Source organism: Neovison vison, chromosome 3 (assembly GCF_020171115.1).
Source record: "Neovison vison isolate M4711 chromosome 3, ASM_NN_V1, whole genome shotgun sequence".
Classification (NCBI taxonomy): domain Eukaryota; kingdom Metazoa; phylum Chordata; class Mammalia; order Carnivora; family Mustelidae; genus Neogale; species Neogale vison.
The window spans coordinates 59090721-59118387 of NC_058093.1; the positions used below are offsets into that span (position 1 = coordinate 59090721).

General features: G+C 36.2%; 1 protein-coding gene across 6 annotated transcripts in view; it reads left to right on the forward strand.

The window, feature by feature from the left end:
* The window catches only part of SLC4A10 (solute carrier family 4 member 10), a 304439-nt gene that overhangs the window by 214410 nt on the left and 62362 nt on the right, over positions 1-27667 (forward strand). For all 6 annotated transcript variants that reach the window (XM_044242202.1, XM_044242201.1, XM_044242203.1 and 3 more), the window contains 4 exons: positions 5794-5894; positions 8931-9105; positions 9724-9857; positions 10253-10498. In XM_044242202.1, coding sequence (XP_044098137.1) covers positions 5794-5894; positions 8931-9105; positions 9724-9857; positions 10253-10498 — 656 coding nt within the window. The remainder of the gene's footprint in view (positions 1-5793; positions 5895-8930; positions 9106-9723; positions 9858-10252; positions 10499-27667) is intronic.

Here is a 27667-nt window from a genome sequence, read left to right on the forward strand (position 1 = left end):
ACACACACACACACACTGGAATATTACTCAGCCATAAAAAGGAATGAAATCTTGCCATTTGCAAAAACATGGATGGAACTAGACAGAATAATGCTAAGCAAAATAAGCCAGTTGGAGAAAGACAAATACCATTCAATTTCACTCATATGTGGAATTTAAGAAACAAAACAAATGAGTAAAGGAAAAAAAAAAAAGGAGTGAGACAAACAGACTCTTAACTATAGAGAACAAACTGATAGTTACCAGAGGAAAGGTGGGGTGGAAGTATGGGTGAAATAGGTAATGGGGATTAAAGAACATACTTGTCATGATAAGCATGAGGTGATTAAAATAATAGCTTTTAAAAAAGTAAAAAAATAATAAAGTTCTTTTTGATAGGTATGTATTGTTTACCTAATTTATGTCAAGATTTATTTAATTTTTCCTTGCATTAAATTGTAACATTTACAAGTTCCAGGTGGGCCAATAGATTTAAAAATAAAATAATGAAAATATTAAAAAAAGAAAATCCAAAGGCATGACTTAATCATATTATATAGAAAATTCCCCATTACTGATGATCATATTTATGATCAGGAAAATTTTTTAAATTATAATTCTTATGTATTACCTTTGTGTGGACATATGGTATAAAAATTACAAAAAATTTGCCTATAAAAATCCATGCTGTTCATGCATGATATAATCTGGAAAGGTAAAAATAAAAACTGTTGCTATTATTTGGGTCATTTTTAAATTGCAGGCTTGACTTTGTTGAGATTGGTGGCCAAATGTTTGTTAAGCCCCCTCAAATTGCCACTCTGTTCTTACTAAAAATGTCTCCTGAAACCCTCCCAGTTGTCATTTACTCAGCCTTGTCTTGTGCCCTTGTCTCTGTGGAGTACAACCCGTTGGACTCTATTGCTCTAGTTGACTCAGAAGTTCTCCTGGTTAGCCAGGTGGGCAAATGAACAAGTGTACCACTCATCCATGAGTATTTAAAAAGGTCAGCTCAGTCTCACTATCAATTTAAGAAATATGTACTGATGTCTTATTTCTGTATTTTCATTCTGAAGTCATTTCATAATTATTAAAGATGATTTGGTTTCCTTTTCTCAATAATGACAGTTTTCTAATTCTATACCTACAGCCACATAATTTCCGTTGATCTCAAACTACTAAAAAAAGTTGCTTAAAGAGTAACTTCTAGGTTACAGATTGACTTGTTTTTGTACTTGTAAACATTTTTACACTTAGAATATTAGAAAAGGCAATATAATGCTTCCTGAAGTAAAAAGAAACTCTTCAATTTATGTTATTTGGAAATATTCTGTGAAAATATTAATACAATGACAGTGAGACTTTAAAAGTCACTTGTTAACACCATTTAGTTTTTTTAAACAATAAACTGAAGTCAAGCATTTTTTAAAACATCTTGCCTCTGAGGAATGATGTTTTTGAAGCAACTTGAGGTCTGGGAACTCTCTATTTTTAAAATTATTTTTATGAGACTCTTTAAAATCAGGATTAATTATTGGATTCTGAGTATTAAGAGGCAGTAGTACATTGAATTAGGTAGTATAACATTGAATTAGGAATCAAGGTATTTGGGTTCTGCTATGCTTCTTTACAATAGTATTTCTTAAATGTGTGTTGTAATTGAATAACAGATACTATGAACTATGTTTCCTTTCATTAAATGAATCAGGATAAATTAAAAGATATTAAGCACTCTGACTTCATATTCATTCAAATACCATTCTCCCCCATGGAATAATTTTTATGGTTTTTATGTTCTTTTGAAATGTTTAAATCACAGATTTTTTTTTTTTTTCTTTTGGAGAGAAAGCACAAACATGTCAGTGGGGATGGGGGAAGAGGGAGAGGAAGATACGGGGCTTGATCTCACAACCCTGAGATTGTGACTTAAGCCAAAATCGAGAGTCAGAAGCTTAACCGAATGAGCGACCTGGGAACCCCATAAATCACAGATCTGTAAACACTTTTTCTTTTCAGTTAAAAGAAGACTAACTAGTTACCCTAAAGGATAACCTTGAAAATGTTCGTTAGAACATCATGTCGGGCATTATAATCACTCCCTTGTGTATACCCTAAACTCCTTTGCTTTTCTCTCATGCCATTTACTTGCTTGTTGAAACCACAGCCTTATGTGAATCCAACTCTTTAATCTGTACCTGCACTGATACAGCTGAGCATAGCTGAAGGAAATCATAACTACACTGACTGATCTCATTAATTCATGACCACCTACCTCAAGTGGACCTTAATGTTGCAAGTTATCATACTATACTCCCTAGGCCAATAAGTCTCCCTAGATGACTATTTCAGACCCATTTTCTGTCCTTAAGCCTTCAGCACATCCTTCCTGAGCCCCACTTTCAGATTTGACTTGGTTCACACTTCCCTAAGAAATTTGAAATGATCAGAGAACCTCCCTAGACTCTCATTACCATGCCTATCTGCCTACTGGCATCTGTGCCCACGTACTCTGCCTTCCCATATATTACTACCGATGAATTATCCGAAGTTAGAATTCTACCTTTGCACTAGATCCCATCTCTTCAAACTTATTCAAAGACATTACACCATCAATTCTCCTCTTTCTTTCCTCTATCAATTCTTTTGTTCTGTATTACATCATTTTTATTAGCATGCAATCTAATTAATTTGCAATTCTTAAAAAAAAAAAAAAGAATTCTCAATACTGCCACTGTCAGCTACTCATCCATTTTTTTTTCCCCAATGCAACCAAATGGCACAGAAGGTCTCTGTACTACCTGCTCCAATTCATCTCCTCCAAGTCTCTCTTAAACTTTCTCCAATAAGGCTTTTGTCCCCATCACTTCACTAAAATTACTTACATGAAGGTCACCGAAGATCTCCACAATGCTCAATCCCATAGTCAACTCTCAGTCTGGATTTTATTTAGCCTGTCAGTGAAGGGCATTTGACTCCCCTTTCCCTGATATATGCTCTTCACTTAGCTTCCAAAACACCACATTCTTGATTTTCCCCCTAGCTCACTGGTTACTCCCATCTCAGTCTCCTATGCTGGTTTCTTCTTTCTTCTTTGATTTCTTTAATTTGAAATGATTCAGGCTCACTCTGTAGTCATCTTCTCTTTTCTACCTACACACATTCTTGTGATAATATCATCCAATCTTACTGCTTTAAATTCTCTTCCAAATTCAATGTTTACTTTGAACTTGAGAGTTATTTATCCAAATGCCTGTCCCATATCTTCACTTTGGTGTCTTATAGATATCTAAAATTTGACAAGTCCAAAGTTTGAACTGAATTGTAGATTGTCTCATTTCTGCTCCTGTATGCATCTTTGCATTTATGTTAGAAAAGGCAATATGATGCTTCCCAAAGTGCACAAGAAACTGATCTTTTTGCAAAGTCTGTTCCATCTACACCTTCCTATATTGATAGGTCCTAATTCCAATCTTACTGTTGATCAAGCCCAAATCACTAATTTTTAGTTTATTCTTAGATTTCCATTCTGCCAGGAAATACTCTTGGTTTTGCCTTTAATATTTATCCAGAATTACACTATTTCTCATTGATGGCACTGCTACCATCCTAGTTCAAGCTTCCATAATTTTCCTCCTGGATTATTGAAATAGTTTTTAACTGGTCTCCTTGTTTCTGTCCTTAGCCCGTGTGTTCTCAACACAGCAGCCAGAGTAACTCCAAGTGAGATCATGCTCTCCTTTCCTCAAAACACTACAATACTTCCTCATTTCACTGAGAATAAAAGTCAAATATTTACAACGGTTTACTAAACCTACCCTGGCATCCCTTTACCTTTTCAAAGTAAACTCCTACCAATTTCTGCCTTGCTTACTCTTCCCCAGCCATTTGGCTTCTTTGCTTCTTGTTCTTTAGACCCTACAGCCATATTCCTGCCATGACACTGTCCCATTGGCAATTCTTTTTGTCTAGATATCCCTCACTTATTCTCATGGTTTATTCCCTCAACTTTCTCAGGTTTTTCTCAAATGATATTTTCTCACTGATCTTAGGATGGTTCTAGTCGCCATTCCTTCCTCCCTACCTACCCACACCTCAGACCACCTCTTACTCTATTCTAAATTTTTATTTTTACATAGTTTTAATCTTTCTAACACACCATAGAACTAATTTATTTATGGGTTTATTTGTTTATTGTTGGCATTCCCCATTAGAATGTGAGCTCCACAGACCTGATTTGTCAACTGTTGAATTAGTGGTGGGGCCAAGAACCTGACACAAATTGGTTCTCAATAAGTATTTGTTGATTGACTAAATAAATTGTATAGTTTGAGTAGTCAAATATATACTCACTCATTGATTTGTTTTAAAATACGAAAATACTTGTGTTTCTGAACAAAAAATATTTCCTGTATTTTTTTCGGAATATTTATCAATACTGTTCATACATCTCTTTTCACATACCTTTTCTCTTACTATAAGATGAACACTCCTTGATGAAACAGGTGCTTTAGAATGGTAAATATCTTTCATGGTTTATCATTTGCCTTATCTAAGGATAGCTTTTCCCATTGTAAGAGAGTGAGTTAACATAGCCAATAAGGGATAATTATCCAGAAGACCAAATAATATCACTTGCTTTCTGAGGTTTGTGGAAGCTAAGAAATATTTCCTGGGTGACTGTTGGGTGTTGAAGGTACTGAGGCCACTCATAAAGCCCTTTACGATGGATGATAATTATTTATATGTAAAGGCAGTTCTTTCATCAATTGACACACATCCTCTCTTATTGAACTTTAATTCATTGTACCTGGAAAATTATAAAAATATTAAACAATGAACTTTTCTATATTTTGTGCATTTCAAGGCCTATTTTTCTCATGTTTTAAACCTGTGCCATTTTACCTAAATGTCCCATTGTACCCAAGAACATTTGAGAGTGGTTACACTATTTTGGAATGGCAGTTAAGTAAAAATTTTAATTGCACCACTTAAAACATTTTTATGATCCTTTTAAGTCCTTTTGAACACATTGGCATGCTCTAAGATAGCTGATAGGTAGGATTTTCTGATTTTTTAAAAACCTCCATTACTGACAAAAGTGGGTGGAAGACACTTGTGAATAAGAGAGCACTTACATAAGCCTCACCTAATTTTTCAATGGCTCAACTAGAAGTCTCCTTTTGTAATAAACTTTTAAATCTCTGTGAGTCAGAAAAAAAAACCCATATTGTAAAGCATTCCATGGGTAGGAAGATATCAGCCAGAATAAAAGAGGGAACTACCCTCAAAAACAGCTAACGGTAGCAGTTTAAATTTATGGAAGGGTTGAGCTATGCCAGGCATATAACACCGCCATACCTAGTGCCCCTTCACTCCAATCTACTCAGCCCTTGTCTCTCTGCCCCCTTCCTTTTCTTCATTTGTCTTCATAGCTCTGTCTCTACTTGACATTAGAGATTTGTTGTTTGTCTCCAGTATGAATGCTTTTTCTTGCTCATCTTTGCCTTTCTAGCATCCCTAACAATGCATGGCCCACGAGGCACCCAACAAAGATTAGTTGAAAGAATGAACAAATGTCCATCACTTCATTTAATTTTCTCAATCACACTGATAGATGCTATTACTACTAGTAAACAGAGGAAGGAACTGAAGCTTTAGGAAGCGTAGATAACTTGCTAGAGGTCATGCAGCAAATAAGTAACAGAGCCTGGGTTCTTAGCCACTCTGCATATTGCCTCAAGGGAAAAAAATTTGTTTTTGTTATTTACAACTAGCACCTGAAATTAAAACACAAAAACAAAAAACTTCCTGCAGGAGAAGAGGAAGATTCCTGCTGTACCGAATGGAACAGCAGCTCATGGGGAAGCAGAGCCCCACGGAGGACATAGTGGACCCGAACTCCAGCGAACTGGAAGGTTAGTGAAAAGCATCTGTATGGTACTTCACAGACCAAATGGGATACTGTTCTTTGTGTCAGGAATTGCCATTTTGAGATGTAATTTTTTTTAGACTTTGAGTACTTAAAGAATACCTATTTATTTGAGTATCTAGTACTTGAATACCTGTTTAATGTCAATTAGTTTGATTTCCCAGTATTTGCTAATGCTTTTTGTTACTATTAAACCAGAACAGTGGATACCTCATTCCATTTTATCTTACCCAGTCTTTCGTTTTGCTGTGCATAAAATGCATTCACAGATTCTTAGAATGAATAAGAAAACTGTCAGTTGCCCCTTCTAAAAGAGCCTGTTGAAAGCTTCAAGTTCAAGATGGAAATAAAAATAAATACCAAGAACTTACTCTTATAGACCCTATCTCATTACATGCAAGTAGGATGTATATAATAGTATTTTTTATTTTTGTGGTTGTAATTTGAAAGAGCTATATGATTTATTTTTCTAATCACACATCTTTGAAGAGATGAAAGCTTCAATTTATTTCTTAAAATGGTTCTTTATCGTTTTTTGACAGCTTGTCTCTCTTCAAGCAATGTGTGAGCAGAAAATCAGAAAACCTTGGGAGGGTCTGTCTTCAGGGAATATGTGCACACAGCCTCCATTGTAATTGAAGGCAATGGCAAAGGCTTTGCAGGATTGGTACTCCCCTCCTCTCAAGGCCATTTCCGGGACTGCTTTCACTGTGTCCTCTAAGCTGACTTTCCCGTTTCTGACAACTCTGTGCATTTTAATTCTCCTCTGTTCTTTCCCTTTATCTACGTTTTGTCTCTGAGGAAATGTCCTTGAACGTCTTCCTCGGGCTCCATATAATTTGAGATGATCCAAGCAATTTTTTCCTTTTCCCTTTACCGGAAGCGCGGTTACTTCTTCTGTTGGCTTTCATATTTTCAAATGCTGTCTTTTTATTTTGGATGGTTCTTTTTTTCTCTCTTTCTCTCTCTCTCTCAGGTGTAACATGCCACATAGCTTAGATTTTTTTCGAAGTTCACTTTTCCTTACTGCTTCCTAAATCCTCCCAGGTCACCAATATCCGGTATCTTCGCTTCTTCAGAGTTCTTCCACAGATTCTGTTGCTGACATGACTTGAAGTATCCATTACTCATCTGCTCTCCTGGAGTTGCTGGTGTACATCTGGGCTGCTCTTGCACTGTTCTCTGCAATGACCTCTCACTTCCGGATTTAGATTTTTGCTGCTAACAGCACGTTTATTACACAGTAATATAATAGCTATTTAGACTAATGTATGCCCTAATAAGTAATTAATTAGAAAACAATGGTCTAATAGGAAGTACTATCAAACCTATAAATGTTAACTACTAAGTAATAGTTCATAACCACCTCAAAATATTTTGGGGATTAGGTGGGATATAAATTATAAATGAATGAATAAATAGTAGATTAAATCGATTTTGAATTGTGACTTTGATAAGTTAACACACCATTCAGAAATGATCCTCCCCAAATAAAAATTATGCATATGTTTAACAAACACACCTAGGGGAAACGAAGGTGATCTTTGTGTGTGTGAGTGTCACAAGTTCACTGTAAGCTTCTTTGAGTTTAAATGTCCTCTTTTCAATTAGAATTTCATCCTACTCAGTTTCTCCTACTCCCTGTCGTGGTGATGGAAGCAATCACTAGGAAATCATAGGGATTCTATCGCTTATGCAATAGTAAGATAGTTACTAACATGGTACTATTGTGTCTATGTCAGTCAGATCAGGGCACTTAAAAATAATAGTCATAATTTTCTGTTATCCTGAAGATATACATATTTCAACCCAAACCAGAATTTGTATCCCAAGAGAACAATAATTTTTGAGGTGATTCTAAGATTGCCAGTGAATATTTCTATGTAGAAAATAAATGACAAAACTTAATATTTTTGCATAATCCAAATATATTCAGCATACTGGCACTGTACTGGAACATAGTAGGTTTTTTTAACCTCCCTCCAGGAACTTAATCATAGTCTTATTCATTTTAATACGACATCTTTATTCCATGGAGCACAAAGAGCTCTTAGTAGCCAAGTGTTAAATCCACATATTTTTACCAAATGTTCCAAGAATGAGAATACCTGTTCATTAATACTCTTGTTCCTAGTAGATTGAAAACATTTTAGTCCTCAAGTTTTAAGGAGCATTTTACAATTTAATGCTATTCACCCCTGCACCCCTGCCCCCTAATCCTCTTTCAAGTGTTTCAGTGTGGGTTTTGGGTACATTTAGAATAAGTGAGTTTATACGAGGAAAGGCCATTATTGTCTTGTGAATGATAGATGTTGGGATATGTTTAGACAAAAGTGGATCAAAATTACATTTTTCTAGATTGGTTATTTTAAGGTCCCCTTCCTAATTTCCTAAAAATGAAAACAATAATGGAAGCAATCTGTCTTTACTAGATATTACTGTCGTCCCTAAGGCCATTTAGATGCCTGTTGGAAATGATACCGGGTGAGAAATATTTTGGCAGAGAAAGCAGGTAACTGGAGCCATGGTTAAACACTCCATCTTCTCTCCAGGGTAATGCCCACTATTGGAGACGATGAAGGCTCGTTTCAGTTTACTCTCCCAACCTTCACTTTCTGCTATGCTAAATGAAATGGAAATTATCAGAAAATACTGCCAGTGATCAAGAGTAGTAGGCCTGAGTGTAGAGGAGTTGATGAAGATAGAAATGGCACAGAGGTTAGAGAAATCCTTAAATTGCATCATTTGATTTTTGATGGAGGAACCGCTCTGAACCTTGTCTGAGAGAACCTGGGGTTTTGGGGTTGCTGGCCCAATATTTGGTTAGGACTGGAAGTAACATAGTGGTTACAAGCCATCTCTGTAGATCACAAGAATACAATGCAGCAGGTTAAGATGGGTCTCATCTCTGCTGATGGAAAACGTATACTGTGACCTGGCAACAAAGTAAATGAGGGTTTTGATTTGTGCGGGTTATTTTTATATTTGGATTTCACTATTATGTTTCTTCCCCCTGTCTTAGGATTTTTGGGGGACTTATTTTAGATATCAAAAGAAAAGCTCCATACTTCTGGAGTGACTTCAGAGACGCATTCAGCCTGCAGTGTTTAGCATCTTTTCTGTTCCTCTACTGCGCCTGCATGTCTCCCGTGATCACATTTGGAGGACTGTTGGGAGAAGCAACTGAAGGTCGTATAGTATGTACTATGCTCTCCTTGGATTTTTAAAGCTCAGTCAGTGCTTAAGATTCGTAGTTAGATAAGTGTCCATTTGCTTTTGGAGTCTGTCATGAGGAGAGATTTGATGTGTGGTCGTACCTGTACTCTTCATATGAGTTCCCTGGATGGCTAGTAGAACTGGTAATCTGGGAGTAGAATACCTCAGGACAAGTTCTCAGTCTCACACAAGGTTCTGGTCTCATCCCTGACCCCGATCCTTAGCTAGCTTTCTGCTCTAGTTTTCAGCTCACAGGGAGTCCTTTTCCTACTTATACCTTTTCCTGTTCATACAGGCCATGCTTCTGTCCTGAGACTTACCACGAACACATGTAAGCTGTTACAAGGCAACCCCTCCCCCACTCCAAAAAAAAAGCAAGATAAGGAATGTGGTGAGGACATTTCCCCACTGAGTACCACTCATATTCTGCTGACTGCTTGTCCCTTTTCTTATCCTCCTACCCCACATCCTGCCCAGGGTTGCTAGACTTTTCATAGCAAAGGAGAAAGGATATACTCATGTATTTTAAACATTTTCTCACTAGTTATAATGGTTGCCTGTACAGCTTAGGTAATGGACTTATTTCTATCTCTACACAGAGTGCAATCGAATCTCTCTTTGGAGCATCTATGACTGGAATAGCCTATTCTCTCTTTGGTGGACAGCCTCTTACCATATTAGGCAGTACAGGACCAGTTTTGGTGTTTGAAAAGATTTTGTTTAAATTTTGCAAGTAAGTGTCAAATACTTTTGGCCCCTTACGTACCCTCTCTATTTTTCCACTGTGTTTATACTTCTCCCAACATCACATTAGGGGTCTGCTGGGAGAGGCAGAAGTGGTTGATTCGATTCAGTTTGTCATCTTGTCTCTCCATGGAAAGAAAGGAAAAATAAGATTTGTGTAATATGTTAAGTAAAATTCTTAAAAGGTAATACTCTTTAAACACTGAGAAACCCCTTTGATTTTTGTCTCCTTAGATGTTCCCTTTAGACAGTCTTGAATTTAGATATTCATGGGATGTGAAACTTATTTCCTTTCACTTCCTGAATTAGACTTATTTCAGTCTATTTAAAATGGTGGCAAGCTGTTAAATGACCTTATTCCCACTGTTCTTTTCCTCCTTCTAGAGAATATGGGCTGTCATACCTATCTCTGAGAGCTAGTATTGGCCTTTGGACAGCAACCCTGTGTATCATACTCGTGGCCACTGATGCAAGTTCCCTTGTCTGCTATATCACCCGGTTTACTGAAGAAGCTTTTGCTTCTCTTATTTGCATCATTTTCATTTATGAGGCCCTGGAGAAGTTGTTTGAACTCAGTGAAGCATATCCAATCAACATGCATAATGATTTGGAACTGCTGACACAATACTCGTAAGTAACATTACCCCTGTTGGCTGTGGGCTTTCCTCGTTACAAAAGTTGCTATTGTTTTAAGAAATATGAGAAAAATTGTCTGCAGATAAAGTGAGTTAAATTGATTCATGATCTAAATCTCTGACCAGACTCTCAGAGTTGAACAGGATTTTAGAAGTCCTCTCTTCTGCTACCCATCTGATCCTTGAGTTCTCATCATACAAACACAAACAAAACTCACTGAATTTAAATGTGATTTTTGCTTTCAGAACTTACAGCATTTATGATGGAGGTACTCAGGCTTTGCCTGTTGAAGGTAATACTACCGTTTATATTTCAAGATGGGTCTATACCTACAGCACTTTCTAGTTTTAGTACGCCAGCAGTTTGGAATTTCTCTAAGCCTGTTTTTGCAGAGTGTATGTGGATATTACGTTGCTCTTTTCTTTGATTTAATTTTAGGATTTTTTGGTTGCATTTATATAGATACATTTTTGTATAGCAAATATTTGAAGCAATATATCCTTTATAAGTCAGTTAACCACCAACATTTTTCCTATAAACTTCTTAGACATGGCATCAAATCCTTTGAAAGGTTTATTACCTTTATGGAAGACATTGGAATTGTTGAAATTAGGCCAAAATAGTGTAATGTTAGAATTTTGTTGAGAATGATGTCATGATAGTGTTGAAAATAGTATGATTTTTAGCACTTTAAATTTTTCTTGGTCATCGTAAGTATCTTTAACAGTATATGTCTCTTTCAGACAAGAAAAATCAGAGTAGAAATATAAAATAACTTCCCCAAAAAGCAAATAGTGTGGGTGTTGTGAACAGGACTCAGAATTGGATGAAGGAGGTACCAAGGACACTCAGGAAGCAGGCAAATCAGGACAGTTTGATCAGAATGAGGGATAACCCTTTCATTTCTCTTTAGAGAGCAGTGTCACCTAATTTGTATCTCCTTGCTGGACTACATATTTATCTGCTTGGATTTTTCAAAGCTATTACATGCCAGGCACTACACTAAAGATGTAATATTCTGTCCCCAGTGAGTTTCCAGTTTAGTAGGGAGTGTAGACAAACAGGAAACACAATGAAATAAAGTGCTGTGTTAAGAGATTGATACAGAATGCAATGGTACCACACAGAACATCCTACCCAGATTTGGGGTTCATAAAGGACTTCCTGGATTCCTCCAGGAAGGAGGACATAGACGACCAAAATATTGGTAGGAATTGGGAAGATGCTGAGGAATAGTGTAGGAGAGAGGTCCAGATGGAAGGAATGGCACAGGTCTGGATATAAGAAACATATTAATACTTTGAAATATTGGCAAAGGTCATAGAGATAGTGGTAAAACAAGAAATTAGATTCTAAATAAGCTCGCCAAAAGAAACAACATAGAACAAGTAAATCAGGTAAAAGCAGGACTTTCCCATTTGAAGTGGTGGGAGGCACCATCTGTCCACCCTTCTAGTTGTTCCTGAACCTTCAGTGGCCACTTTTAAGGTACTTCAGACCAAGGAATACCACTTAGTATCTCTCTGGATTTAAAAAGGAAAAAGATCAAAGAAGCAAAGACTGGATAATGGTCATAGCTTGAAGGTAGAAGAAAAAATAAGAGAGAAGGATCAGAAAAAGAAAAAAAACATACATAATGTCAGGTTGTCAAAGGCAAGGGACAAGGCTGTGCCAAGAGACCATTAGAGGACAGTGATAGGGAGAGCGATCATCATTAACTTAAGAAACAGTATTGGGTGGGGAGGGGAGGCAGAACTACATGCTAGTTTGCAAAAGATGAAGAAGGGAGTGGGCGGTAACAACATGGAGAAAGTATGCAGGCCATTTTGGTATCAAAGAAACTGAAAAACAGTGCCCATTGGACAAGCCAGTGAATTCCTGCGAATGGTAATTTGTGACAGAAAAGAGCTATGTGTGTTTGGAAATGAGGACATAGAGGCAGAGGAAAAAGAGAGATCAGAGATGGTGGTGAGAGAGTAGATAAATGTGGGATTGCAACCTCCCTAAAAACGATGAGATCAAGACAAATTGTGGGGTTCAGTAAAACAAATGCTCAGACGATAATTGGAGAGCAAAAATAGCTTTGTTTGTCCGTGATTCCTGCGTTTCAGGGCAATCAGGAGGAGAGTTGCAGGGGTCCTGACCCTCAATGTTTCCATCTCTGCTTTTCTAAAAACAGATTCCCACAAGTTTAAATTATGCTTTATTACAGGGTATGCATCCAAAACCTAATCTTCTGAAGACTGAGCAGGAATGTGTACTAATCACTGTGTCCCATTGTCCAAGTTCTCTTGGACCACAGTTAGGGAAGACTGGCTCCTCCTGCTGGGTGATGAGGTTTTAGTACAATTTGGTGCTGAAATGGGTATAAGAGAAACGGGATTGACGATTTCTCTGGGAAATGTGCTGATCAGATATCTGTACAGTACCATCCTCACTTAGATTTTCCCATTGTGATTCCCAGGTTCCCAATACCACCCACATTGCACTCATGAATCTGATCAGTATTGACATTACCTGGTCTTTGGAGAAGCAAAGCCAGTATTTTGCTATGCATATAACGTATTTATCAATGTACTTTTAGTCATGTGTGTTTAAAAAAGTAAGTAAAAGTATTGCTAACAATAATGGCTAATGCATTGTGTAGTCTCATACGTGTGCTTGAAAGCATTTTCTGTTTCATGGATTCCATATGACTTCTGGTGTGTTTTCTTGTTCTTGCCACTGTGACCTTTTCACACCAATCAGTTTATAAGTGCCATTATACTCATGCTCACCTAAAATTTTCTTGATGTTGCTGGCCTCATGCTTTCACAGTTTTTATGAGAAAAAATCTTAGAAAATGTCATAGCTAGGATGCAGTATATCTGAGATTGCAATCTTTGCAAAATTAATATGCCTCTGCTTTCACATATTTTGTTTAGGTGTAAAATATTGAAAAAGGCATCATATTTAGGACCTGCGTTTCAGATATTCTTTATACTTGGGCCGCCTATATTCAAATTTTCTTAAATTCATAGCTTTACCAACCAAATAACAAAATGTCTTTGATTTTTTTTAAAAAGGCTTTCCTAGTTTCTCTGGCACCCTAACCTTATAATGTGGTAATATGTAGACCTTATATTTGAAGCTATAAGCTTTCTTTTCATTTTGCCAAGAGCAAGTGTCAAGATAATCAATTTAGTTTCAAGAATATATACATTACACCAGATGATCAAGCTGAATATGTCAAGTTAGCAATAAGTAATGAGTTTGTGGGAATAACTTTTTCTAGGTTGCTTTGATTTTAAGAAACGGCAAAAATAGAATAAAACATTCTGCTTATGTAAGATGGAATGTTCCTTCAATATATAGTAATAATCTAAAGCTCTCAAAGATGGCTAGCTAAAGAAAGATTGGGGTGGTATTAATTCTTTGCAGTTGGTTGGGTCAAAGCAAAGAGCAGGATCCAATATACTAGCAGACTAGAGTTAAATAATATTCAACAATTACCAAACCATTAGGAGGGGTGATTTTACTGCTAGGTTATGGAAAGATTTTGTTTGTTTGTTTATTTAGTTTTGGTACCCCCCCATCTGTTTTTTGTTTTTTCCAGTTACAGCCCTCTACATAAACCAGGACTATTCTGGATAAATGTTATTTATTGAGTGACATAATACTCATAGAAGAATACTATTTTTCTTATCTCCTCAATTAGATTTGAGCCTCCTTTAAAGTAGAAAACATACAATAATTTTATCCTTCCAATCCCAACATAATACTGTAACTATAAACTATAGAAAGTGATACATATTGATTAACTGAACATGTAAAATAATTGACATCACTTGGCCAATCTTTTTTGGCAAGTAAAGACACCGTGCTCTTGGACAGTAACTTTAACATGACTCTCAAAGACTTCAGCTAGAAGTTTTGAGTAAACTTGAGATGCTATGAATATCTTAATGTGGGATAAAGATGTACAAATCTGGATCTGTAAAATTAGTTCTGACTGAAGATTTACACATGGTGCCAATATGGTGGATAAATCATCTGGAAGAACAAGGGATATGATTGCAACATTTAGCAGAGGCTGAAAATTTCTCAGCGATGTAGGGAGAAAGAAAATGAAAGGGAAGTTCTCATAACTCATTGACTTTATAGTGTTCACTAGTCAAAGAATAAAGAACAAAACTCGGCTTTAGAGAAACCCCTGTGTTTCAACTTTCTAAAATCAGATTTTTACTTCATATACAAACTTATCCAGATTTCTTGCAACATTAGTTTGTAATTATACTTTTATGTATTTATTTCTGTAATGTATGTATAACTCCACCAGGTTAATCTCTGTAATGCCAGGTCCATGACTAATAGGCACTCTCTGAACCTGCTGCCTTTATGCAGTCAAATGCTCTACCCCTGAGCTATACCCCCCCACTGCCTTTATGAAGTGCTCTGCATGTGTCCTAAAATGAGCATGTTCATATTTTTACATTTTTGGGAAGGCCCCTTACAACTGATAGACACATTTAACAGAGAGTTTTTTCTCTTTTAAAAAGCTGATAGATTATCTGACATCTTAGAATCAAATAAATATAATTATAGGCACTCAATAAATGACTATTCAGTAAAGAAACTTCTGGCAACCCATCCCATTCTTGATTTTTAATCCAAACACTTGCTATCTTTGTTTTTCCTTCTCGCTTTGAACTAAATTCTTATTTTAATGATAAAGTCTTAACTTCACTAGCAGTAGCATCCAATGTAAGTTTATCATTTGCCTGTTTTATCTTCATTGTTTCTAATGGGTTATGAGCCTTCTGAGTGCTAGATTAATGTCTCTTCATCTTTCTTCCTCCAGAGGCCAAGAGGGTTGGTAGATAGGAGAAAGCCTTCTTAACTGTCTTGCAACTATTTTACTTTTCAGAGTCACATTTAGTTACCATTTTCCTTTTCTTAACTGTAGATTTGCAGATATTAAGTAAATTATTTTTCATGCTTTCTTGTCAAAGGGCTGTGAAAGGACAGAAATTTACATGAACATCCAACATCAGAGGGAGAGTGACAAGTAAAACTGTTGGTTTCTTCTCGTAAGATACCCAGAATGGCCTCCAGTCATGTGACTGTGTATCAGATACACAGCATTTCACTTAGTTGAGATGTGATGAACATTCTCAGAGAGTTTACAATCTTTAAAGTATTGACCTTATTTCACTTCCTGAATTGACCTAGATTTAAGGATACAATCTGAAATATTTGAAATGGAATATAATGATGTTTCAATCTATAGTAAAATAGCACAGATACTGCAGTAATCTGTGTATGTAGGTTAACCCACAACCATTGGTAGCTGGTATTTTAATCAGGAGTCTAAACTCCAGCAGTGTTCAACTAACATTAAAGCAGAGAGCCTAAACTCCAGAAAAAATTACCACAAACCTATCTACTAGTCACATCTCAGTCAACACTAAGGCTTTGCTGAATGTCAGAAATGGATTTTCATTGGTGAAAGTACTGGTTTGTTAATCAGTGTAATGAATAGTAGTAATGTATTTAAAGGTAATTATTTTGAACTAAATGAAAATGAAAACACAGCTTTTAAAAATTTGTGAGATGCAATTAAAGCAATTCTTAGATGGAAATTTATAACATTGAATGTGTGGATTAAAAAAGAAGTGTCTCAAATCAAAGATCTCAGCTTCAACCTTAGGAAACTAGAAAAAAAAAAGCAAATTTAATTTTAAAAATTAACCAAAGGAAAGAAATAATAAAAATCAAAGTAGAAATCAATGAAATTAAAAATGGGAAACCAATAAAGAAAATTAAAGGACCAAAGTCTGGTTCTTTGAAAAGATCAATAAAACTGGTAAGCCTCTAACTGGGCTAATAAAGAAAAAAAGAGAATGTACACAAATTGCTAATATCAGAATGATATTAGAGAGAGGGGACATCTCTAAATGAGAGATGGGGGCATCACTAAGGATCCCATTAGCACTAAAAAGAATTTAAAGTGATACTATGAACCCACAAAATTGATAACCTAGATAAAATGGACTAATTCCTTGAATAAGACAGACTGCCAAAACTCACACAAGAAATAGATAATCTGAATAGGCCTATATCTATTAAAGAAACTGAATAAAAAATTAATAATCTTCCAAGAAAGAGAACATCAGACCGAGTTGAATTCACTGTTGTGTTCTTCTAAACACTTAAGGAAAACATTATATCAATTCTCTACAATCTCTTTCAGAGGATAGAAGCAGAGAGGATACTCCCTAATTCATTTTTACAAGGCTAGCATTAGCCTAATATCAAAACTATAGAAAGATATAAGAAAAGGAAACTACAGGCCAATATTTGTCATAACCAAATGTGCAAAAATCCTCAATAAAACATTAGCGACTCAACTTCAACAATGTGTAAAAAAAAATTACACCACAATCAAGTGGGATTTTTTTCAAGTATGCACGGCTGCTTCAACATTCAAAAATCAAGTAATACAAGGAATTCCACCAACAGACTAAAGCTGATAAATTCCAAGATCATATCAATAAAAACAGTAAAATCATTCATGATAAAACTTTTGGCAAACTAGGAATAGAAGTAAATTTCCTCAATATGATAAAGAATGCAGAAAAACCTACAGCTAACACCATACTTACTGATGAGAAACTAGAAGTTTTCCCACTGAGATCAGGAACAAGTCAAGGGTGTCCCCTCTCACCACTCCTTTTCACCATTGTATTGGAAGTTTGAGCAAATGTAGTATGAAAAGAAAAACAAATGAAAGGTATACAGATTGAAAAGGAAAAATAAAACTGTCTTTGTTTATAAATGATATGATTGTTTATGTGGAAAATCTGGAAGAATCAACAAAACACTCCTGAAACTAACACGTAATTATACCAAGGCTTCAGGATACAAGGTTGATATACAAAAGTCCATCACTTTTCTATAACCAGCGATGAACAAGTAGAATTTGAAATTAAAAACACAATAACATTTACACCAAAAAAAATTGAAGTATAAATCTAACACAGCAGGTATAAGATCTATATGAGGAAAATGACAAAACTCTAATGAAACAAATAAAAAAACCCAAATAAATGGAGAGATAGTACATGATCATTGGTAGGAAGACTCAATATTGTCAAGATGTCAATTCTTCCCAATTTGATCTATAGATGCAACACAATCCCAAATAAAGTCCTAGAAAGTTGTTTTTATGGATATCAACAAACTGATTCTAGAGTTTGTATGGAGAGCCAAAGACCCAGAATAATGAAGGAGAACTAAGTGGGAGGACTGGAGCTACCCGACTTCTACATTTACTATGAAGCTACAGTAGTCCAGACAGTGAGGTATTGGCAAAATAATGGACAAACAGATCAATGGAACAGAATAGGAGCCCAGAAATACAGTCAACTAATCTTTGACAAAGAAGCAAAGGCAAAACAATGGAGCAAAGATAGTCTTTTTAACAAATGGTGCTGAACAACTGGACATCCAAAAAAAATGAATCTTGACACAGACATTATGCCCTTCATAAAAATTGACTGAAAGTGGATCATATTCCTGAATGTAAAATGCAAAACTGTAACAATCCTAGAAAATAACACAAGAGAAACTCTAGATGACCTTGGGTTTAGTTAGTACTTTTGAGATACAACATCAAAGGTATGACATATGAAAGAAAGAATTAAAGCTGGGCCTCATTAAAATGAAAATTTTCTACTCTTTGAAAGATAATGTTAAATGAAGGAAAAGACAAGCCACAGACTGGGAGAATACATTTGCAAAAGACATATCTAATAAAGAACTCTTATCTAAAGCATCCAAAGAACCTCTAAAACTCAACATTAATAAAACAGGATTTTTAGGGCAGTGAAACTACTCTGTATGCTACTGTAATGGTGGATACATGACATTATAAACGTGTTCAGTCCCATAGAATGTTCAAAACCAAGAATGAATCCTGAACAATAGACTTGGAATGATAATGATGTGTTAATGTGGTTAATGGGTTACAACAAATGTTCCACTCTGCCAGAGAATGTTGATAATGGGGGAAGTGATACATGCATCCAGGCAGGGGGTATATGGGAAATGTCTGTATCTTCTGCTTAATATCCCTGTGAAGCTAAAACTACTCTAAAAAATAAAGTCTATTTAAAAAATTAAAGAAATTAAGATCTATTATATTGGAATCTAGCAAGTGAATCATGACCCTCAACTGCTAGAGATGGCACTTGAGGCTTAATTCCTAACTGATTCAGTGTCCAGCCATTTTTGGTACCTGATGACAGGCTTAAACAGGACCAGAATCCTGCTTATGGAGTATTTCACCTGCTGGGCACATTGCCATGAATTCTTTATGAGATGAGTATAATGCCAGTTGGCACTTTGTATATGATTTGATAATTTTACTCGAGGTGTCTGCCATTCCTATTGGGAAATTTTGAGGAAATTATTCTTGTCAAGTAAAATGCTGCTACATTATTTATTCATTCATCTCCAGTTTGCTGAATATTTTAAGTGCCACTGCTACATACTTTATAGTATTAGTCACACTGAATAAAATGCTTAGAGACATTGTTAATAACTTGTTTTGGAGGAAGAAACACTTCCCTTTAACTACTGAAATTAATATGTTAATTGCTTTGAAGACTGTTCCTACTAGATATTTTATAAAACCAACCAGATTCAGTTAGCGTAGGGTATTTTTTATACTTGAAATTCTTGATAACATTAAATGTTCAGCTTATACACTTTATTTTTATTTTTTAACAAACAGAAAAATTTCAACATGACTCTGGAAAGGAAGAATTTACTTTGCAAAAACATTCTATAGTGGGGCACCTGGGTGGCTCAGTGGGTTAAGCCTCTGCCTTTGGCTTAGGTCATGATCTCAGGGTCCTGGGATCGAGCCCCGTGTTGGGCTCTCTGCTCAGCTGGGAGCCTGCTTCCCCCACTCCCCTCTCTGCCTGCTTCTGATCTCTGTCTGTCAAACAAATGAATAAATAAATAATCTTTAAAAAAATTCTATAGTTATAGTTCTCAGTTTTTATATACCCCCAAAAAGCTATTTTTATAAACAATGTCTCCCCAAGACTGTTTAAATATGTGAAGTGTAAGGAAATATGTCATTGTGTGTCCAGGCCAGTTCTACTACTTCCACTCAACTCCACTGTGTTGCTTATCTCTTCATTACTTATGTACCTGGTGTCTTCTTGGTCAATTAGAACATGCTCTAAAGATAATTAGCTGGAGCCTAATTTATTTCTTCCATTAAAAAAATTTTTTTGATACCTAAAAGAATGAAGCACCCACAGTAGAATTTTTTAAATTATAATACCTAGTTTTTAGAGGATAAACGGGTTGTTTACAAGCTGAATTATGTCCTCTCAAAGTTTGTATGTAGAAGCCCAAATCCCCAGGAACTCCAAATGCGGCTACATTTGAAGACAGGGCTTTTAAAGAGGTGATTTAGGTTAAGTGAGGTTATAGGGGTGGGTCCTAATAAAATCTGACTGGTGTGCTTATAAGAAGAGAATATTTGGACACACAGAGACACTGGGAGGCACACACACGGTGAAAAGATCACGGGAAGACATAGCAAGAGGGCAGCCATCTGCAAGTCAAGAGAGAGCGACCTCAGAGGAAACCAACCCTGCTGGCACGTTGATCATGGACTTTCTGCCTCCAGAACTGTGTGAGAGTAACTTTCTGGTGTTTAAGCCGCACAGTCTGTGGTATTTTGGTATGGCAGCCCTAGCAAACTCATATCCTGGGTAGATGCTTATAGGTTAGTCCTATCTCTGTTTGCAGTTGTAAGTGCAAATTCTCTCAAGTCTCTCCTTCTAATGACGGCAATCCCATCCTTTCAGCAGTTCAGACTAAAAAAACCATGGGTTTTTTCTTAATTCTCTTTGTCACACACCTAGATTTCTCAGTAAATCAAATGGCTTTATGTAGAATATAAATCCTTTTTGCCACCCTCTCCACCCCCATAATCCCTTGTCTAAATTATTAGTTTGTCTTCCAACTGGTGTTCCTGATTTTATACTTGTTTTTTCATAGACTGTTCTGTATGAAGCATCTGGAATTTTCTCTTAAACTTCAAGTCACTTCATGTCACTCTACTTCTCAAAGCCCACGGGTAGCTTCCCATTATCGTCAAGTGTTGTGTGATCTGTTCTCCTCTCGTATCTCCTGCTTCCTCAACCCCCTGCTCTATAGCCACACTGATCTGCTTGCTCTTCTGTAAACACATTTGGCACGTTTCTGCTTCTCAGTTTTCACATTTGCGGTTCTTTTTGCCTGAATGTCCTTCTCCAGATATCTATGTAGTTTGTTCCTTTACTTCCTTCAAAATTATCTACTCAAGGCCTTTCTAACTGAAATCTCAACTCCTTTCTCTTCTCTTGCCTCTATCTAAAATATTACATAATTTACATATCTTTTTAAAAGTAAGAGTTATCGAGGCATTATTTTTACACACAATAAAATATACCCCTTTAAGAATATCCTCAAATGAGTCTTGACAAATGAATGACAGCACAATTGAAACATCATAGGACATTTCCCAGAATGTTTCTTTATGCCCTTTTGAAGTCAATCTCTCACCCCAAACCACAACCCCGGAAAATTACTGATATGACTTCTGTCTCTGAAGTTTTACCTTTTCTAGAATTTCACATAAATTGAATTATAGAGTATTGAACCTTTTGTGCCTGCTTCCCCCCTTTCCCACTTATTATAATGCTATTGAGATTTACTCATGTTGTTGCCTGCATCAGTTTTTTACTGTTTATTACTGGGTAGTATTCCACTGTATAAATGTACTACAAAATGTCTATCCAATCACAAGCTGATTGTCTTTTGGGTTCTTTCTGCTCTGGGGTTATATTTTTTCATCTGCAGGTTTTTATTTGGGCCATGTTTTTATTTTCTCTTAGATAAATACCTAGAAACAGGATTGCTGTGTTAAAAAGTGTAACTTTATAAGACTCTGCTAATGTGGTTGCACCATTTTGTATCCTTACCAGCAATGTATGAGAGCTCCCACCAATCTGCCTCCTCACCAGCATGTAGTTTTGTGCGTATGTATAGTGATACCTTTATTAGTCAGTCTAATTTATTGTCTCTTCCCCTTTCAGAGTGAACAGTTCATGAAGGGAGGGAATTTAGTCTGTTTTGACTATGGGTTTTCCAGTGTCTTGAATCAGCTCCTAGCACAAAATAGATACTCAATGAATATTTGTTGCATAAATGAATAAGTGTTGAATGAATATTACCTCTATTTAGGGCTAAAAAAAAAAAAACACAAAAAAACAAACAAACCTGAAACAAGCAAAACACAAAAAACCCCCAAGACTCAGAGGGTTTATGACTTATCCAAGTGGAAGAAATGGGTCTACAGTCCAAGATATCTTGAGCCCCTGGGTGGCTCAGTCAGTTAAGCATCTACCTTTGGCTCAGATCATGATCCCAGGGTTCTGGGATCAAGCTGAGCCTCATGTTGGGCTCCCTGCTCAGTAGGAAGTCTGTTTCTCCCTGTCCTTCTGCCTCTCTGCTCCCCTGCCCTCACTCGTGTGCTGTCTCTATCTCCCTCCCTCTCTCAAATAAGTAAACAAACAAGGAAACAAATAAAATCTTTATAAAATAAAAATAAAACCCAAGACATCTAATGTCTAGTTGAACACTTTTGACACCAAACTACATTATAAGCCACTCATTTGCCAAAGGAATTTTTATGATTAGCATTTAGAATATAAAAGAGTTTAGATAAATTTTTATTGTATGTAGGTCTTTTATATTATCTTCAGCCAGTTTCTAATTTGTAATAGGAAATAAAAAATATGAAAACAGACGGATAAAAAATAATAGTAGAGGTAAAATGGATTCTAATTTTAAAGCTTGTTAGAACATAAAAGTACTTATTTTGATTAGCCATAAATAGGCATGTGACAAGGAGGGAGAAAAATCTTGGCTAGAGATGAGTTTTGCTGCATCCCATTGAAACCCTACATCACCTTGTTATTTTTAAGAAGCTTGGTAATAACTTGGCTTAAAAGATTGGGATAGGAATGTGCACCAATATCCTATTTTGTGGCCTTAGGTAAGCCCCTGAGAGCAGCCTTCTAGAGACAATGTCTTAACTCTCAAAAATGCATAAGAAGTATATTTGAAATACACAGGAAATAGATCTGAAAGTGTACCTACAAAACCTATAATATTTGGGGCATGTGGAAGATAAGATTGTGATAAAAAAAAAAGGCTTGTTTTCTCTGCATATTTTAAAGTGTTCAATTGGCATCGTGTGCATGCATTATTTTATAATTTCTTTCTAAGAATAAGTCCTATGATGGGAAATTCATCTTATGGCAAGAATAAAAGATGAGCCAGGTGGTGCTCATCAAATCAGTTCCTATAATAACCAAATTTATTTCCCATTTCAAGAAAATAACGGCCTACAAAACTCAAAGGTAGAGTAGAGCAAAATGTTTCAAGTATAATAAATAGATTTGCCATTTTGTTCATGCATTTTCTTACTCACTCATTGGCTTATTCCATAAGTATCCATTGGTGGTCTCTGTATTGTATTTGTATTGAGAGTACGAAAATGACTATGATATGGTTTCCACTCTCAGGGAGCTCGGTGATTATTAGGAAGAGCCAAGAGGGGCACTTTGTACGTTGTGCTGCACATTTGAGTATTTGTCTAATTAATAAGTGAGGAGGGAGCTAGAGACAATGCCTACTCAAATAATTGCAGCATAGTGTAGTATGTGTGCTAGATATATGCATAATAGACTGGAGGAAGAAGAAAGAAATTACCCTGGGGAGTTGGAAAATATTCGTAGAAGAAATAAACCCTAAGTTGTCATGCTATCTCTGTTGTACCTGTCATCTGAGTTTATTTTATACAGCTTATCCATGTTTTTCTCTCTCTTTATTATATCTGTATCTTCTGTATGAGCAGGTCATAATTAGAGGTGAGGGCACTGAGATAGAATAGACTCCTGGGACCAACTGTCAAGGATCCTTAAAAATTGTAGTAAGTTTTATCTGGTAAAAAGTTGGGGATAATGACAAAGCTCTGGGAAGAATTATGTGATAATAGATTAGAAGGTGATCATAGAAATGGGAGCAAGAATCACTAACCTAGGTGTGAAATGTTTGTCTTTACTGTTGACTCAGACAATAATGGGAAGAAAGTAAATAAACCAGCGGGAAAAAAGGAAGAAAATCCAAAATTGACAAGGCTTTATTCATTAATTCAACAAAAAATCATGGGTTACTTTCTAATTTATAAGAGCTGTAACAAGATTTTGCATCCATGACTTTATTTAACCTCACAATAATTTGTGAAACAAGTATTACCCCTGCTTTACAGATGATTAACAATGTGAGGTTCCAACAAGTTAACTAATTTGTCCAATATCATATAGCCAATGGATGATAAATGAGAGTCAAACTCAAATCCATCTTTTTTTTTCCTCAAGATTTTATTCATTTATTTGACAGAGAGAGACACAGTGAGAGAGGGAACACAAGCAGGGGGAGTGGGAGAGGAAGAAGCCGGCTTCCTGCTGAGCAGGGAGCCAGATTCAAGGTTCCATCCCAGGACCCTGGGATCATGCCTAAGCTAAAGGCAGACACTTAATGACTGAGCCACCCAGGCACCCCTAATCCATCTGGTTTTAAAGTCCATGAACTTTCTCCTACAGCATATTAAAATAAAAATAATAGTAAAGGATTATTATTATTATTACAACTCCTTAAAGGCAAGGACTGTCATGTATTTCTATTTATTTCCCCATAGCAGTTAGCAAAATATTCTGCACAAAATTTTAAACCATTATATATCAATGAATGACTGTGTGCTAGACATTTGGGTGTCAAGGTGACCAAATAGGTGTGGTCTCTGCTCTTCATAGCATATTATCTATTGACAAAGTTAGACATTAAACATTACTCAAAGAAGTGCTTAATTATAGTTGACACAAGTGCCAACAGACAAAGAGGCAGAATGTCATGAGAGTGAGAAATACTTCCAAAGTTATGTATTTAGAGGCCAAGGAGAGGATATGGCTATTTGAATGGAAATGAAATTCAGATGATAACCAGTATAAGAATTTAACGGAGAGAGTATTGTTTTTGGTATTAGTTAGCAGTCATAAGTGTTTTTTTTTTTTTTTAAGGTTTTATTTATTTATTTGACAGACAGAGATCACAAGTAGGCAGAGAGGCAGGCAGAGAGAGAGAGAGAGGAGGAAGCAGGCTCCTTGCAGAGCAGAGAGCCCGATGTGGGGCTTGATCCCAGGACCCTGGGATCATGACCTGAGCCGAAGGCAGAGGCTTTAACCCACTGAGCCACCCAGGCGCCCCAGTCATAGTGTTTTATGGAGTTATTTTGCATACTTTTGAAAAGTTTTTTTCTTCATGATATAGCTATAAGTTTAGATAATTTCCTAGAGAGACAGTTGTAAGTACTTAGACAATCTCTTCTAAGAATAAATTCCAAAATATGGAAAAATATATATTCATAAAAGACTTCCCATTGAGTTATTTAAATAGTCATCTTAATAGAAACAAATTAAATGTTTAATAATAGGGAGTGAGTAGGCAAACCATGTGGCATCCGTTAACAATTATAGTTGTGAAGAATAACGTAGCTGCATGGAAAATGTTTTCATTACGGTGCTGTATAGAAAAGATTAAAGGGCCACCTGGGTGGTTCCTTCAGTTACGTGTTTGACTCTTGATTTCAGCTCAGGTCATGATCTTGGAGTCCTGAGATGAAGCCCTGTGTGGGACTCTGTGCTGAGCATGGAGCCTGCTTGGAATTCTCTCTCTCACTCTTCCCCTCCCCCACCACCTTAAGAAAGAAAAGAAAAGATTAAAGACATTGTATGCTTACATATATGTTGAAAATATATGTAAGAACTACTAACAGAAATATGCCAAAAATATTACAGTAACTGGTGAAAATACTATAAGAGATTTCTTTTTAATTTTTTATTCTATAAATATTCTATAGTGTGATTTTATCATTTGGGTAACCTAAAATACTTTTGGAAAAAGAATAGGCATAAAAATGTGTTTGACTTCTACAGCTAGATCATAGTTCTCTGATTTTATGCCTTATATCAAAACCTAACTTGATATACAGCACTCTGGGGGCTACTTTAGTCACTAAAGAAACTTCAAAAAAATGAATCACAAACCATTATTGTTCAGTACACACAGGAAGGTACTAATAATAACTACAAAGACAAAAGGAGAGCATCTGCAACCCAGAAACTAAAATTAGTAATAATGTTGAAGGGAGTTCTACCAAATTATGTTTTCCAGAAGACAGCCACAGGGTCTTCTCATGTAAGGAGGACTGATCTCCTCCATTAGCCTTGAAACAAAAACAAAGATTTCTGGATGGGGGCATGTAATTATAATGTTTATCTAATCATTCTGTAGCCATTTATATAAATAAGACAGCTTGGAGCACATGCTTTTCTTTGGGGAAAGTAAATAGAAGATGTGTTTGGTGGACTGTATCTTAAGCCAAAAATCCCACATCACAAGTCAAAATTATTGGCATTTTATACTGGCCTCATTAAAAAATGTAAAAAAGTGCAGGTACTGCCCTTTTTTTTGGCCTTTGGATTGTTGAGTTTTCCAGTCTCTGAGCTGTGGTAGCGACAATTGTGTAACAATAACAGCAGTGATGTTGTCAGTCACACCTGATTAGTATTTATTTATGCCAGACCCAGTTCTAGGTGCTTTTATCTATATTAACTCATTTTACCCTTGTAATACCCTCATGTGGTTGATTGCTCTCATTGTTCCCACTTTAAGAAAACAGAAATATAGAGAGGTTAAGTACCTTGTCCAAGGTTGCTCCACAAAGGGCTTGGATTTGAATGATACAGGATTTTTGGCTGGAGAGTCTGACATCCAATGTCCTAGGTATCAGGCTATCTTATTCACCTAAAGAATTTTTTTATTTTCATAAATACTTCCATCTTTGGCCAGAGTTACTAAAAATTATTTTGGACAAAATTAACAACAGAACTTATTCCAAACTCGTATTCCATCTCTTCATGTTGCTGTCTCTAGTTTTCTTTCTTCTTCCTTTCCTTTGGTAGTTTTGGATTAGTTATTTGGACTGAGTTCATTGGTGTAGGTGAAGAACAGAAAAGCCGGGTTTTTCTTATTTTATCTTGATTTAGTTATTTAGAATATCTGCTTTTGACATTTAAGAACATAAAATCTAAATATTCAGAGCCTTCTTTGAGCTACCAAGAGTTGCTACAGATACCTTTTTTAAACTTCCTGTGCAGGCATACAGACTCTGAGAACTAACTGCTGAGATTTCAAATATAAGAGGCGCAGACTCAGGAAAAAACAATGATTCTATTGGCAATAGCCGATATCTGTGATATATAACCTAAGTCTTTTAGGTTGATAAATATATCATTTCTTTTTGGAATTGATTCGTGGGTGAGCAATATTATTAACTAGACATAGGCCTGACAAGGAGGCAAACGTGGCTAAGGTCCACTTAGAGACCTGACTCTCCAAAAAAAAGTCTCTCCCATGAGCTTGATATTTTTTACACCAAATTGCTTATGACTTTGACAACAAATTTTAGTACTTTCTAAAGACTAGTCATTTCACTGTTGACATGTAAATACCCTCCCAGGTACTGAGTAACACATTACATTACACTATTGCCCTCACTAACACAATACAATCGCTTTGGAAAACAGAGAGACCTTCTGAGGGAATGGTGCCCACAGCAGGCAAAGTAAATGGAGATGTGATACCAGCCCAGCAGCCAGGTTTAGATGACGCCATGAGAAACAGGAATCTGGGCAGTCAGGCCAAAGGAGGTGGTGGTAGTAGAGCTGTGGGGGTATGAAGGCAGGCCTGCAGGGTATTGTGGGGGAGGGGAATATCTTAAAGGAGGAGTATCTGAAAAGGGGAAACTGAGAGGATCATAGAGTGTCATGTAAATTACTAAATTTGTTCTGGAGTCTTCTCACTTTTCCAGCTGTTCTGATAGAAATGGCACAAAGCTACAGCTGGAGGAAGCATAATGTAGCAAAAAAGAACAGAAGTTTCAGGGTCAAGCAGACCTGGATTCAAATCTAATCAGTATGGCCTTGAACAAAC